Source organism: Colletotrichum lupini, chromosome 4 (genome assembly GCF_023278565.1).
Source record: "Colletotrichum lupini chromosome 4, complete sequence".
NCBI classification, from domain to species: domain Eukaryota; kingdom Fungi; phylum Ascomycota; class Sordariomycetes; order Glomerellales; family Glomerellaceae; genus Colletotrichum; species Colletotrichum lupini.
In genome coordinates this window covers 2,587,555-2,601,964 of record NC_064677.1, presented here as the reverse complement: position 1 = coordinate 2,601,964, position 14,410 = coordinate 2,587,555, and the positions used below count along the sequence as shown (strand labels likewise).

At 53.7% G+C, this 14,410-nt stretch overlaps 8 protein-coding genes across 8 annotated transcripts; 4 read left to right on the top strand and 4 right to left on the bottom strand.

Annotated features, from left to right (window-relative positions):
- Positions 1 to 251: 251 nt before the first annotated feature.
- CLUP02_07912 (ribosomal protein L4/L1 family protein) lies at positions 252 to 1,558 on the top strand (the record flags this gene model as incomplete). The annotated part of the gene is made up of 4 exons (XM_049286904.1): positions 252 to 447; positions 510 to 1,274; positions 1,315 to 1,444; positions 1,516 to 1,558. The coding sequence occupies 4 exons, from the start codon at positions 252 to 254 to the stop codon at positions 1,556 to 1,558; spliced, it is 1,134 nt and encodes a 377-aa protein (XP_049144047.1).
- A 1,918-nt stretch (positions 1,559 to 3,476) lies between these two features.
- CLUP02_07911 (uncharacterized protein) lies at positions 3,477 to 5,333 on the top strand (the record flags this gene model as incomplete). Its single annotated transcript, XM_049286903.1, has 10 exons — positions 3,477 to 3,507; positions 3,597 to 3,651; positions 3,704 to 4,170; positions 4,248 to 4,322; positions 4,391 to 4,537; positions 4,597 to 4,660; positions 4,700 to 4,831; positions 4,866 to 5,018; positions 5,147 to 5,216; positions 5,262 to 5,333. The coding sequence occupies 10 exons, from the start codon at positions 3,477 to 3,479 to the stop codon at positions 5,331 to 5,333; spliced, it is 1,266 nt and encodes a 421-aa protein (XP_049144046.1).
- An 81-nt stretch (positions 5,334 to 5,414) lies between these two features.
- On the bottom strand, positions 5,415 to 6,255 carry CLUP02_07910 (bZIP transcription factor; the record flags this gene model as incomplete). The annotated part of the gene is made up of 2 exons (XM_049286902.1): positions 5,415 to 5,506; positions 5,595 to 6,255. 2 exons carry the CDS (start codon positions 6,253 to 6,255, stop codon positions 5,415 to 5,417), a joined length of 753 nt encoding a protein of 250 aa, XP_049144045.1.
- A 1,503-nt stretch (positions 6,256 to 7,758) lies between these two features.
- CLUP02_07909 (uncharacterized protein) lies at positions 7,759 to 8,313 on the bottom strand (the record flags this gene model as incomplete). Its single annotated transcript, XM_049286901.1, has 1 exon — positions 7,759 to 8,313. One exon carries the CDS (start codon positions 8,311 to 8,313, stop codon positions 7,759 to 7,761), a length of 555 nt encoding a protein of 184 aa, XP_049144044.1.
- A 1,243-nt stretch (positions 8,314 to 9,556) lies between these two features.
- CLUP02_07908 (uncharacterized protein) lies at positions 9,557 to 9,994 on the bottom strand (the record flags this gene model as incomplete). Its single annotated transcript, XM_049286900.1, has 1 exon — positions 9,557 to 9,994. One exon carries the CDS (start codon positions 9,992 to 9,994, stop codon positions 9,557 to 9,559), a length of 438 nt encoding a protein of 145 aa, XP_049144043.1.
- Positions 9,995 to 10,360: 366 nt separating this feature from the next.
- On the top strand, positions 10,361 to 10,781 carry CLUP02_07907 (uncharacterized protein; the record flags this gene model as incomplete). Its single annotated transcript, XM_049286899.1, has 2 exons — positions 10,361 to 10,505; positions 10,564 to 10,781. 2 exons carry the CDS (start codon positions 10,361 to 10,363, stop codon positions 10,779 to 10,781), a joined length of 363 nt encoding a protein of 120 aa, XP_049144042.1.
- A 28-nt stretch (positions 10,782 to 10,809) lies between these two features.
- On the bottom strand, positions 10,810 to 11,504 carry CLUP02_07906 (uncharacterized protein; the record flags this gene model as incomplete). The annotated part of the gene is made up of 5 exons (XM_049286898.1): positions 10,810 to 10,868; positions 10,947 to 11,066; positions 11,126 to 11,203; positions 11,263 to 11,287; positions 11,367 to 11,504. 5 exons carry the CDS (start codon positions 11,502 to 11,504, stop codon positions 10,810 to 10,812), a joined length of 420 nt encoding a protein of 139 aa, XP_049144041.1.
- Positions 11,505 to 12,653: 1,149 nt separating this feature from the next.
- CLUP02_07905 (replication factor A protein 3) lies at positions 12,654 to 14,241 on the top strand (the record flags this gene model as incomplete). Its single annotated transcript, XM_049286897.1, has 4 exons — positions 12,654 to 12,806; positions 12,899 to 13,001; positions 13,268 to 13,290; positions 13,348 to 14,241. The coding sequence occupies 4 exons, from the start codon at positions 12,654 to 12,656 to the stop codon at positions 14,239 to 14,241; spliced, it is 1,173 nt and encodes a 390-aa protein (XP_049144040.1).
- Positions 14,242 to 14,410: the final 169 nt, after the last annotated feature.

Sequence of the window (14,410 nt, the reverse complement as noted above, 5' to 3'; positions counted from 1 at the left end):
TATTTTTCCAATTGAACGGCGGAATATCCCGCCCCGGACAGGGGACTGGAGCTCCCATTGACAAGCCACACAGCGTGCACGCTGCAGGTACGTACCGGCAATTGACGCTGTCTGATTGGTAGCTTCCTTCGACAGGACGGGCCAAATTTTCGTGTTTCCTGCGCAAAGGGTTGCAGCTCCCGATATTCTAACGCATCGAAGGAGCAGCCCATCGAACATCGCGAACTCCCCTTGCGACGACCGTATACACAATGGCCGGCAAAGGAGTCAGGAGCCTCGGAGAGGCCATGAGGGGGCTTTCCCTCTCATCGACGTGCAGGAACGCGAGCCCTGCTACCTCCTTCATCGGCTCATCCGGCTTTACGAGATCAATGGCCACCGAGGCGCCATTCCCCGGCATCACAACCTCCGTCTACAGCACATCTAAGCAGGCGGAGTGGACACCAAGTACGTTCTACGGAAACATACTCCATTCTTCAAAAGATGCAAGCCCTAACACCCCTTCTTAGCCACATCCGTCCCCGTCACAGTTCACGCCTTCCCGACGCTCGAACCCCAATCCCTCGAGTCCTACTCGACGAAGCACCTCTACCTCCCCCTCCGCCGCGACCTCCTCCATCTCGCTGTCGTCTACGAGGGCGATTCCACCCGCCAGGGTACGGCCAGCACCAAGACCAGATGGGAGGTTCGCGGCTCGCACAGAAAGCTACACCCGCAAAAGGGAACCGGCCGCGCCCGCGCCGGCACGAAGCAGTCGCCCATCCGCCGCGGCGGAGGTGTCTCCCACGGCCCCAAGCCGCGCGACTTCAGCACCTCACTCAACCGTAAGGTCTACGACGTCGCCTGGCGCACCGCCCTCAGCTACCGCTACCGCCGCGGCCAGCTCATCGTCTGCGAGGACGGCATGGAGCTGCCCCTACCCCAAGACTTCCTCGCCCTGACCGACGGAGGCTTCGTGGGACCCAAGATTGCGGAGGAGTACCGCCGCAAGTGGATGATGCAGGTTCTCGAGGCCAACCAGTGGGGCAAGGCTCACGGCCGGACGCTGTTCATCACCAACGGGGACAGGCCGAGGCTGGAGGAGACAATGGAGACCGTGGGAGACCAGGGCAGGTGCCTCGGTGTTCACGATGTGGATGTCAAGGATCTGTTGGAGGAGGGACGCGTGGTTGTTGAGCGCGCGGCGCTCAACGAGATGATTGAGTCGCACCAGAGTGACTTGATCAGCAAGATCTTCATTGGTGGTGCTTTGAAGCGCGGCCCGGCCATCGGTGGTTCGATCATTTCATAAAGTATCGAATGTGCTTCGAAAAGGGGGAAAGGGGAAGAAAAAGAAGAAGAGAAATCTGTCGATATATGTAACACCAATCAACGAGGAGATCTTCAGGTTAGAAGGCGCCTCTCCGGCTTGTAGCAATAGAAGGCACAAATTGCCGTTCACTCTGTAACCTATTCTAAGGGAAAGATGTATTTGCGGATCTGTGTGGTAAAATCGAGTCATCGAATGAACACGAGTGTGTTATTCCAGATATCAACTATGATTTCCAATAGCGAATAAATGCTTGCGACAGAAAAAGACTCTGATCTGTTGATCCAAAAAGGGGCCAGATGTCTAGACTTTGGAAGTTGATAGGAACTTGCGCATATGCTCAGTTGCAATGAATCGAATTGATGCTACCTCAACGAGGGGCTACCTGAGCACCTTACGCTGTCACATACTTGGCTAAGTTGCATAAAAGTATCAACACCAAAGTTGCGACTTGTATGTTACCCTTTTCCCCTTCCAGAAAAGGCGATATGGACTAAGGTGGTCTGTAGAATGCATAAATTCAACAATTCGTGTGTGTTTGCGTATGCTGAAACCAAAAATGGCAATTGCTGAATATGGCTTTTTTTTCTCTCTGGCGACTATGGGGCTGTTGACGTCCGACTTGCCTCTATTCGGAAACCTGACACGCCATACTGCGTCGTAAGAACCTGGCAAGAACCCGGGGTCTTACTGTGTCGCCCCCGACTTGAGTCGAACGGAAACCCACACGCGCATGTGCACGCCCAGTCAGCCGAAGAAAAGACGAGACTGAACAGAGATACTCAACACGGGTGGAAAAAAACGACATGAAATCAAACCTTGTGATTCCAGTACTCCGTCTAGTATCGCAGTCCAGTCCGCATCTCAAAGGACCTACTTCAAAGCAAGGTACTTTTGAAGAGCAAAAGTAGTAGGGTCAGTGAGTTAGGCCACCGGGGAACGCTCCGGGTATTTCCCAGCCCCATATATCTCCCATCGGGTAAAGTGGAGCGAGCTGCAACCAACCCGGCCCGAAAAAAATCGAAAACAAAGAGGGCGTTTGCAGGTTTCCCGCGCCGCCGCCGCGCTGCACCGCGGCGGAGCGAGACGTACCTATCGGGGTCCATGCGCCCCAGCCCTACGTCATCACAAGCAGGGGCATTTTCGTCCTTGGCCTCACCCACTCTCCCGCCCCGTCAGTCAGTCGTCGGCGAACATCCACCACCACCCACCCGCCTTACCTCAATTTAGAGTTTCCGCTGTCCAAGGCAAACTACCTTGCCAGAAGCCCGCGGGCACCACCCCTGCTCTGCGTCGTGTTATACATCATACGGTGGATTAAGGTACGGATAACTATTTTGCCTCATGTTTTGACGACCTTCGGTATTGTATCCGTCTTTTAGATGCCAAATTTGAGGGGTGTAGAGTAAGTCTGGATGTAGTCAGATGTAAGGCACGGCCTTCGAGATTGGAGTAAGAACAAACTGCGTCAATATGTAGCACCTTCAAGTTGGGTAAGTCTCGAGAGAACAACATGCAAAAATGTCATCCTCCTTCTCCTCCTTCCTCCCCGAAGAATGGAGCCCTGCAAGGCTAGACCAGATCCCTGCTTTCCCGCCTTGATGCCTGCAGGAGGGAGTGGAAGCAACAACTGAAGCACCGCCGTACAATACGATAGAGTATTCTAACCTGTGTTTGCTGGGTTAAAACACCCATGGATACTCCCTCTTGTCTACCCGTACTCGGCGACGGTCGCCGAAACTCGCCGCGAGCGACCTGACAGGACTCAGGTTCCTCTATATACATGAATTATAGCGAGAAAACAGCGGGTCGTTGAAAGAAGCGTTTTGAACGTTGTCTCCTGTGTAATGCTAATTAGTGTAGTACCTATTCGGCGTGGCGGGCCGTCCAAGGGATGGTTGGGCTGGATTTTGGGGCCGCTGCCGGGTACACCTGCCCGTCGTCCTAGCTCCCCGTACCCATCATCCCGTATTTGGACATTTGGGGGCTACCAGTGACGTACTCCGTAGATATGTGGTAGTTCAGACTTCAGCCCAACGAGAAGGAGAGAGGTCCTTGTATGACCATTGCATAGGTACCTTAGACTAAAGAATGCTATCCTACTTGACTTAATCGTCACTCTTATTCCCTCTCTTCATCAACGTCTACTCACCTCTCATGCGATGCCATGAGCGACATCCCCTCCCTCCTGGAAGCAAGTGAAACCCCCCCGGAAGACGACTAGACAAGGTCCCCCTTCGACCTCCCCCACTTCGCTTCTCGAGGCCACTGCTGTGGTGTTGTATAGTTGTCGTTGCGAATGGGGAACCCAGGGAATCGACTCCAAGGGGGCCCGTACTGACGTAGTGCAGGTCAAGCTAAGGTACATCCTGTAGCTACCTAAACCTGACGTAGGATCCCGGAGCAAGCTCCTCCTCCTCCTCCTTCTCCTCCATGCCAATTTCTTCTAGTTGATAACCGACTTGCCCTCACAGCATATCGACCTGATCTTTTCCTGCTCCTCTTTCCTCCCCTTTCCGCTTCTCTCTTTGCATGGCGATGTGCCCGTACTTTGGTACTGTCGCTGAAGCTGCCTGCCAGCCTGAACACACTTCCAAGTAACACCAGGTACACCCCCAAGCTTCTCAGGCAAGCTTCCCAATTCTCCTCCGACGGCGCCAAGATCTACGGGAGAAGGGCTTTGATACATACTACCACTTGGTACCAGCGCGTCAGTCTCCATGGCAAGGTCTTTGGGAGCCTCGATCTTGTTCAACCGCCTACTCACGCTATTGTTCCCGTCTCACACCCCGCTCCTTCGATACATCGACTGCCCTCGACTTCGCGTATGCGCCAGTGGCTTCAAACCCGATCTTCAGTCCGTCTGTTACCTATCCCCCTCTACCCTCGAACCTTTTGCCTCCATCCAATCCCTCGTGAAACCGACCGGCTCCCCAAGGCTTCGCCTCTTCCTCAACCTTCAACTCGACTCTCTTAACACCACACGCGCCAACAGCCGATAAGGACATTCATAGTGACCCATATTCCACCAACAAGGATATCACATCATGCTCTTGGCAAGAACTTGCTCAAGCGCATTAGAGCCGACGACCCCTGACACCGATTACCCCCCTCCCCGGAAGCGAAGTCGAAAGCTCAACTCATCCCACCCCAGCACCACTACGACCGACGTCGAGAACTCATCGAATACGAGAATACGAAACCCGACGTTCCCTGCTGCCAACGATCGTTGAACACCCCTCATATTTTGCTCGACCTGGGGAGGATGAAAGTGTTGAAGTGTTTAGAGGAGATCGACTCCATCGCCAAACTTGCCTTTCATCGACACCCACGCAGACGATTCGATGAAGTGTATTGGAGAGAGAAAAGATATCGAGAAAAAACATGAAGGAACGGCCACATACTCAACGTCTCGACCGTCCAAGATACGGCAAACGACAAACTCGTCACCGCCGATGACAGCGTTCTAGCTCGCTTGTTTGGACCCGCCATAACAACACTCTGCGAGCAAGCTTCTCACGGGTAAGCTACAGATGGTCGGCTGGCTCTGCCGTAGGGCTCGAACCAATGTTCCGGCCGTTTGGATATCGTCTCCATGTACCTATCCACGTCGTACTACCACTTGGGAGAACGGTGTCCCAAGGGGCTCCAGGGGTCAGCATCTTGCCCCATCAAACATCCTGTCTGAACAGGGCCTTACACCTCTCGCGTAAGATCATAGCATTTGCCCAGTGGCTTTGCGCCGAATTTTCTTTGTTCATATCGTTATCTTGTGTCTATCCGAATCCCCTATTGCTAGTTTGGTTTGTGGGATTCTCCACCTCAAAAGATGTACAGCCCAACTTTCCCCCCGGGTATCAGGTCGTTTCCCCAGCTTTGGTCCGGTAGCTGGCGGCTCAACTCCTCCGTCTGGTCCCTTGTTGTAATTATCCTCCCAAGTCATTGATCATAGCATTGCTATGTCCTCGAATCCATCCGAACTCCTATTCTGGAAGCCCCACTCAAGATAGTGAGAGCTTCTTAATCATGCTGTGCCCAGAAAAGCTCAGCTTCTCAAGTTTTAGCGCCTTGCTATCCATTCCACATCGTCGCCAGCCACAGCGCTCTATGCGTGGTCGAAAGCACTGTCGGGCATATGGTCGTAGTTGATATCGGCATCACTTCCAGATCTCGATGACAGGCTCGTCATAGCACGCTCTGAGCGGGCAGGCGATATCAGAGACATTTGACCTGGCATCAATCAATACCTCCAATGCTGTGTGGTGGGACAAGGGGTTTTTCTTACTGTCAATTGACGGTCTATAACCTCCCCCAGTGCCGAGTGGCCTGTTGCCAGCCATGCGGCTGGCATCAAGACTTTGCTTTTTTACACGCTCTGCGCTCACCTGAACGAATCGCCGGGCTTCGTTGTCGAGCCATAGGTTGATGTTCGGATCATTGCAATTTGCGTGCGACATGAGCTCGTTCTTCATTCTCGTAACTTCATCAACCAGTCCATTGTATTCCATCTGCAGCTGTGCATGCTGGTTCTCCAGTCCCTGTTTGGTTTCCTGAAGGTCTGAGACCCACTCCTTCTTCTTTTGGCGACATTTGCTCGCAGCGACGCGGTTCCGTTCGAGGAACTTGTCTCTTTTCGGGTCTTGGTCGTTCTGCTCCGGAGCTTTGCCTTTCCTTCCCTTCTTCCTGGGTGGGCTGGCATCATAAGGGTCCGCTGCTCGACTCGGTTTTGACGGTCGAGGCTGCGTCGAGATATTGGCGTCGACCCGCGCACCCGATTGAAATGTTGAAGCCGGAGGTATGTTGAGTATTGTCGGCCTATCTTCGACGTCTTCTTGCTTCGTGTTGTACTGTGCTTGGCCATGATGGCCGTAGAATGAGGGCATGCCAGTCACCAGTGGATCCCAGGCACCCGGAACAGCCATATATACGGAAGGGTGGTGTGCCATGTTCTCCGATGTGTCACTGTCTTCCGGTCGGACTAAATCGAGCGAATCTAGAGGTAGTGTTCGTGGTTGATCGCTGGGGAAGTCATTGTTAGTCGGTGTTGCAATATCAACCGCATCATTGAAGAAGCTCGGAGGGGTATTCATCGTCCAGGTTAAGGACCTCGCCAGGTCTGGCGAAGGTGTCGAGCTCAAATTCTGCTGAAAAACGGTGTTCCAGTGGTGGGGAAGCGTTATCTGGTCCAAAGTAGGACAATGAACGTTTTATCGTGCGCTGCTGACCTACCCAATGCGTAAAGACTACCAAGTGGTTTGCGTGTGACACTGGCTCTGGGCTTGCTGACTGGATCGAGAGACAGTACCCAAGGGACCGATAACGACGCCGGGCAGTACGAGAGGGTAAAACCAGGCAAAAGCGAAGATCGCGGGCAAGAAGGTGGAAAAGCGAGAAAACACACGATGAAGAGTTTCGCCAAAAACGCGGACTGATCTCGACGCCTGCGTGTACTTGGCGATGAACAAGACCCGAAATTGGCTGGGGGGCGCGGTGTCAACGAGGACGTGTGGTGGCTTCGGGTACGAGAAGGTGCTGCTTTATTCAAAACGCGAAGCTGATCCTCGTCGAGATCGAAAACGTAGGAGGGCACGCTATAATGCCTAATGGTCAGTGTCTGCGTTTGGCAATATCAAAGAAGGTGTACACAGGATTAAGAAGAGGTAGTATGAGGGAACGATGGATTAGGATTGCGACAGGTCAATGATGCGGATGGAAGTGGGTGACTCGGTGGAGCCGGGAGACAGGCATCATCAAGAGTAATTGAGAATACCTTGATATTGTGTAGAAACGGAGGGGTCGCTTGTAAACGGGGCACCGTATTCGCACTCTCCCACACGCAGAAAGGCAATACCACACGCTGGCCCGAAAAGGGTTCTGGGATGGAGCGACAGGGCGAGGAGACGTACGTTACATAGAAGGGTAAGGTCGGCGCAAACGGTAAGGACGGGAGGGGCTGGTGAAAGGGATGTTGCGATATATCGCTGAGGACGGGAGTCTGAAGGTACTGCGGGGTTCTCAATGAAGGTTTGAAATCTGCGTACCACGGATGATTGGGGCAGCTGATCGCGCGTCAGTGAGAAAAGTCACTGTCGACGATCTGGAGAGCTGCCGATCCGGACAATATGAGAGCAATACGGTCGAAGCAGGCCGGCGACCGGGCGTTTGTTGACGGGAAACGGTAGGCAGAGATCAGCGGAGCGCCGTTCCAACGAGCCGAAAGACTGCTAACGAGCCGGAGCGTACGGAAGCTCTCGTGGTTCGAGGAAGAAGCGGAAAATGATGCACCCAGCTAGACAGAATATCGATCAGTCGTAAAACTGAGCTTCGAGTATTGCTTTGTCGATGTCGGCGAAGAAGGCCAATGTCATGACAGTCAGCCTATTGTCGTTGTGCCGGTTGCAGCGTGGTGAGAGCGCGGCAACGTCTTGTCATCAGCCAGACAAGGATGCTCAGGTGGTGGTGGTGTGGGCACTGGGCTGGTAATGCTTGCAGTTTGATGGGGCCGTCGCAGTGGCGGTCACACAAGGAAGATGTCGGCGGGAGGGCAGGGATGGGTCGGAGGTTGCCAAGCAAGAGACGACGGAAGCAGAGCCGGACGAGATCTCCCAGGTTGTTGGAGAGAAGAGAGGGATGGTGATGCTCGGAGCCGTGTTGAGGATCGAGGCCAAATTGGCTGAGGCGAATAGCAGCGGAGTAGGCTCCGGCAATCGATCAGAATGATGCTCAGAGCTAGCAAGCTGTGACAGAGAGGAGCAGAGGTGGAATCCAGATGGAGCGGAATTGACAATGGATGTGGGATCAAAGAGGCTCGGTGTGGGCAGGTAGGAGCTTTTCTCAGGAACAGACAGTGTGCAGGTTGGGAAGAGGGGGGATGGGAAGTCGTCGTCGGTCGAAGGCGATGAAGGGAAATGGGGGGTGGGAATTTCAATGGCATGAGGTACGGAGTACCGCATACCATACATGAGATGGGCAGTCGGGAAGGACGGGAGCTTCGACAATTGCATTGCCTCGAACACCACATTTCTACTTTCCTCAACAGCATTTTCCCTAACAATTGCCTTTAGCTCAGGCTCCAATTACCTCACGCTACCTTGCTTCCAGTTAGCTCGAAGAGGGTAAGGCAGGTAGGTATCCGTAGAACATTCAGAACTGAGAAAAGCAGTTAGGCGAGATGGTGCATCTACCTCAGCTTAGCTAGACTGAAGTGTTGCTCCCTCGGCAGAAGCAATCACATTGGATCAGGTCAAACCAAAAAGCTAACACACAGGCACCTTATCTGTCAGACACGGGCAGACACCCAGTCGATGGTAGATGTACACATGCAGCGCCAATATCAGCACCGGTTCCAGACTTCCAGCACCACCATTGCGACCATTTGAATCTGTGGCTGGGCAACTTCACTCGTTAACCTCCCTTGCTTTGGGTACGTACGATGCACCATACACTACATGAATTCACCTCAGCTTACCTTGGCTGCGCGACACAAAATGGCGGGGTAAGTAAGGTACCTAGACAGTATAGCTTCTACGCTAAGCACTTTTTACCTCTCAGACAGTGCCATAGCTGTGCAGTGTAGCAGAGCTGGATGTTAATAATTATCGCAGATAAGTACTGCTGGACAAGCTAAGGCAACCAGACCTCCCGAGTCCCCGTCTAAGCTTCATCCAACACTTCGTCTTCAGACACAGACACACACCCACCCGATCCGACCCCTCTGCTGTGCAAGGTTAGGTAAGGTTGGCACCCATTGGATGCCAGAGACTGACGAGAAGGCAGGCACGCCGCACATTCATCAAAGTCACTAGGTACCTACCCTGCCGGCCCTTCCCCCCTCCCACCATCACCTTGTCCTTCCTGGGTTCGCCATGGGGCCGTTGCCTTGGGGGCTAATTGTTGGCAGAAGTTGGAAAGCTGCGACCAAGTCCCTGTTCTTTCGGATGAAAAACTCCGGAGAACAATAAAGATAATGGTAGGCACCTACGCTTCAATACCGTCGCCGGTTGCCGTTTGTCATTGCATTACAGTCCTCAAGATCCATATTCTTCCTTACGCTTCTTTCTTCTTCCCTTTCTGTACGACACACCGGCGACCGAAATGGGCCCACGGCGCCGAACTGCCTTCATAACCCCTTGAGCCATTGCTTGCCAGGGAAATACACGGACGACCGGGGATGAGGGGACGCATCGAACGGTGTGTCAGTGCCTAAGTTCGAGCTAGTTGCAGTTAGCAACCTCAGAAGAGGCACATTCAGCGACGCATTCCAGACGACACTTTGCCCGACTTTACCATAAAGGATACTCCCAAAAAAGCCATGGAATCCAGCCCAAGTGCCCACCAGGGACCATGACCGGTGCGGGTGAGGGCACAGACCAGAGAGCGACTTGGAACAGCGAGGGGTGGGTGTGAAAGTCTGGGAACAGCAGCAGCAGTGCAGGACCAGCAACCACCACCGCGACCATCAAGACAGATGGGATGTGACATTGATGTTGTCCGGGAACCAATGGAAAGTGCTCTCGGTGGAAGGTCCGGGCGCCGGGTTGAGCTTTCCTTCCACCATCCATGCCACCTAAATCGTCGCGGCCCCGCCGTTGCCAGCTTCCTGCCTGCCCAGGGCCCTGCTTGCTTCAATCCTTCCTGGCACTTGCACTTGCTGTTGAGGGTGGCGTGCGGCGTGCGGCGTGCCATGGCCCATGGCTGGTAGGTGCAGGGGGAAAGCTCGGGAACGCTTGGTACCTTGAGTGGAGAAAGTGAGGGGCAGCCCACCTCATCCAGAGTGCTCACTGTTCAGTAACTTCAGTGTCGCCCAAAACGGTCACGCCAAACCACCGTGAACAGAAAACAGCTCTCAACTTCGCCCACCTTGGACACCGCACTGCATCAGTGCATGCTCCTTCATACCTTACCACTCACACCGTAGGGACACTGTGGACGGCGGAAACCCAACTACCCTTCTCGTCCACCCACATCAACCTGCATCTTGACAACGAGAATAATGAGGGAGCCAGCTAAGCACTCGCGGTGCTTTCCCTCCCTGGAAACCATCGAACACCAATGTTTTTGCCTCTGCTACCGTCTTTGGTCTTGTCTTCATCCCGTCTCGACTTGTCCCGGCGTGGTCTCATCTTGGGTAACCTTCATTCCTCCATGGAGCGACCGGCATACCCGGCAGGCCGCATCTGCACACATTACACACTACGTGAGCGTGGTGAGTAAGAGATGCGTCGGGACCAAAAAGTCACGTCCAAGTTGAACAGATTGCCCCAAGCTCACGATGTCTCTCAGATCTACAAGTATATCAATCTATGTTTTGGGCTGTCTGCGCCAGATATCACGATGCCAGATCGCCGATTCTACGCCAGCGATTCATGTCGCAATGGATCCCAGCGAGCACCCTGACAACCTAGTCCGGGTAGCCGTGCTGCGATCCACGACACTGTCACGGCCCGAGAAAAAACGGCAACTCCAAGCCTGATGTCACTCGCTATTCCCGCCATGTCCGCCTATCTCCTGCTGCTGGCGGAGACTACCCCCTTTGAGGCTTTGACCAGAAATACAATATCTTTGGAATGCCCCAGCATCCGCCTATAATAGAAAGGATAGCGGCCAAGGAACCTCCCAAAACCGCCTTCTTACAGACCAACGAACTTTGGACAAATCATTGAGGTCATTGGGATGTTGCGCGCGTGAAGAAACCAGCGGCTCGCGTCCCCGAACGGATATACTACAGTATACAGGAGGTCAAACTTTACAGAATGCCCTGTTTTCAACCGAGATGTCTGCCCAACCCCGGTCAGGGGCCTTGGCCTCACTGGCCACTCCCTGCAGCTATGTCTTGCCGCCAAAGGACCCTGAATTCGTCTTGTTGCCATTGCCACCCGCCCAAGTCAATATTTTCTTATCAGCCGCTGTCTGCTAGGTGCATGATCCGAGGAACGACAGGTGATGTTGTCAACGCAGCTCAACTCGATGCCACATCGTCTTGACAAATGCATCATGTGCTAATATTGGGTCACAGAATGGTAAACAACACGGAAAGTTTGCTACTCTGTCCACCCACCGCCAATGCCAGAGTGGAGTGATTACGGCGTCCCCATCGCCGACTCATGTCCCGTCTTGCTTCGGTCCTAGGCGAGTCGTCGCGTTTCGATTGATTGCCTGCCGCTGTCAGAATTCCAAGTTTCTCCCAGCCTGCCATGCACCGCCGAGACCGGTAGCCCCCAAAATGGAAAGAGATTGACGTCTCAACCCGCGATGAACCTCGACAGGTGTTAGGGGCTTAGAAATAACATGCTGAGCGACAGAAAGCCGTTGTTATTTTGCGTAAAAAGGTGGTTTGATTGGATGGTTGCACCGGAGGACCCTTCATGCGTCCAGAAAGTCAATATAAACGAGCAATGTCGTCAGAGGGCGACATTGAAACATGCCGAGCAACGATGGACCAGGCGTAAAACGAGATCGATAACATCAAGGCCAACGTTCTAAAGTCGACCTCCTTCGAAGAACGATGTGATGTAAGACGAAGCCGTCAAATAATGTCGTCTTGTGCTAGAGGTAAGGTCAGTTGCAGCGAGGCACTGTAGGAACTACCAGGGAGATTTGTCCACTGTCAGCCATCAACACGGTGCGCTTTTCCATCACGAGATACTTAATGATCGGCCGGAGCCCTGCAAACTCTTTCAGGGAAAAGAAACAAGCAATGGGACTCAGATGACATCATAGGGATGCAAGGAAACCATCCTGAGAAAAGTCTTGTGTGGTAGGATGAGATCCACAGGGCACCACTTTGGTGACTCGCTCACCATGCTTCGGTCTGGTGGGTGGACTCGACACAGTCTTTCAAACCAACAGTGAAATGTCCGATTGGGCATAAACACCACGAGAATTTCAGGCGGTCAAAAGTCAATTGTCCCGGGGCCACGTCATGGTTCGCCAAGGGAACGATTCTGTCATCTCCCCTGTGATGGGTAGATAATGATTGAGACGGTTGCGAGGATAGGATACCGTTAATATAACGTTTTTGACGATCTCTAAGAACGGTTCAGGGACCAGCGCAGATCTCCAAGGGCCGGATAGGGTAAGGTGTGTCATCACAGACCACCTGACAGGTCACCTGACACCGCGACAAGTGCCGGGCGAGGGTGTCTTGTCGCGGCGCGTCTGCCCCTCAATCAAGGCCTATTCCATCCCAAAGATCTCGACCAACCGTCCCGCATAAGACGAACTGCATTCAATCAGTGTAATCACTGCCTTTCTGTCACAACCATATACTTTGGGTCTGTAGCACTCATCGCAGATCCTCGCACAACCAGCAGCCTGTTGAACCAAGAACACCGACAGTCAAGCCATGGCCGAAGCGACCTCGACCCCGCGCATCACGGCGCAGTACCTCGACAACTACGTCGGTCGCAACGTCATGCTCATTGGCAAGGTCTTGCAGCTGCGTGGTGATTCTGCCGTTCTTGACGCGGACGGAAACGTCACTGCAATTCTCAATCGCGTAGGTCTTTAGCCCAAGATCTCTGTCAAGGCAACACGGCTTTGCTTCGACCGACTTTAATAAATCGATAGATGGACGCTAACCCTTGACAGGATGTGTACCTCACCAATGGTAACGGTGCTCAGATCATCGGCAAGGTCAATCCTGATCTGTCCATCAAAGTCCTTACCTCCCGCGATCTGGGACCCGGTGTTGGTGAGTACCACTAGTTCCATCTGTCTAGAGATCATGTGTCCCGTCACGTTCAAACGGCATTCTGTGATGAGGACTTAAGACGTCGTTCGAGCCTAGCAACTTGTATTCTTGGCACATCATGGGGCTGTTCTGCTCAAAGATCCATCCCCATCTCATGTCCAAGAACGTGCTTCATACTCTCAACATCTCTAGCAAACCCTCTTGCAGCACCTTTCTTCATGAACACCCCCCCCCCCCAAAAGCACACCGCTGACAAACCTCTCTAGACTACCAGCTCGCTGCGGCCGTAGTAGAGGCAACGCATCACTACAAGCCCCTCTTCGTCTTTGACAATTGACGGCACCAGCCGTCTGGGCGTGTATACGGGCGCAACCAGTTCAACATTCCCGCACCCAGTCAACCCGCGCGCATTACGCCCCGAGCTCCCGTGACCCGGCCGGCGACGACCACCACAACCACGGCGAACTCCACTCAGCTGCGCAGACAGCAACAGCACCCTCCCCAGCATGATTATGAGAGACAGCAGCAGCAGCAGCAAACACCACCTCCCACTCAACGTCGACCGCCCCGATATATCCCGCCCACGCCAACCCCACCTTCCCCCAACCTGACGCGGTACCGATCAACTACCCCTATCCCTTTAACTCACCCCCCATCACCCCAGACCCAGAAGCGTCATGCCTCCACCATTCAGGCATCTCAGCAACCCCGCCAACATGATCGAGACTACCGACAATCTTCAACCGTGAACCACGACAAGAGGACAGGTCTCCCCTACCGCCCTTCTCGCACACCAGTCCGACCTCCAACACCGCCATCACCAGACATACCCACGTGGCCAAGCTTCGCCTCGTCAACGCCCGAACTTACCTCCACCTCAAAGCATCCGCAGATCAAGGCTTCTTCTGAGATCTCCAGTAGGATCGTCAAAGCCAGGAAGGGGCGAGAGGTTGAGGAAGGCAAACTTGGTCGGCAGAGGTCGAAACCAGGGGAGCCGGAAGTGGAGGTCAAGGAAGTTGTCCTCGACGACGACTCGGAGCTCTTGGGCGCTATTTTGGACGGTATCGGACGTATGGCGGTCGGCACCGTCGCTATGCGCATGGATGATGCAGGGCGGTGGAGGATTCGCCGTGACCCGGGGGAGGACAGTGATTGGTATCCCGTTATGCTACTCTCGGGCGTTGCGGGTAATGCGCAGTCGGGGACGGGCCTGATAGGTGGCCCTCTTTGCAGAACATAAATTCTACGACTTCATGATAACACCTTTGTTACAACTGCGTGTCGGCTCGTCAGCGTAGGACATGTAAAACCATATTGATACCCAGACAACCCCAATGTCTATAATCAAGCCCCGATGCATGCTTCTGGCTTCCCAGCGCCCATATCCTGACACAGCCGGCTCATGGGCC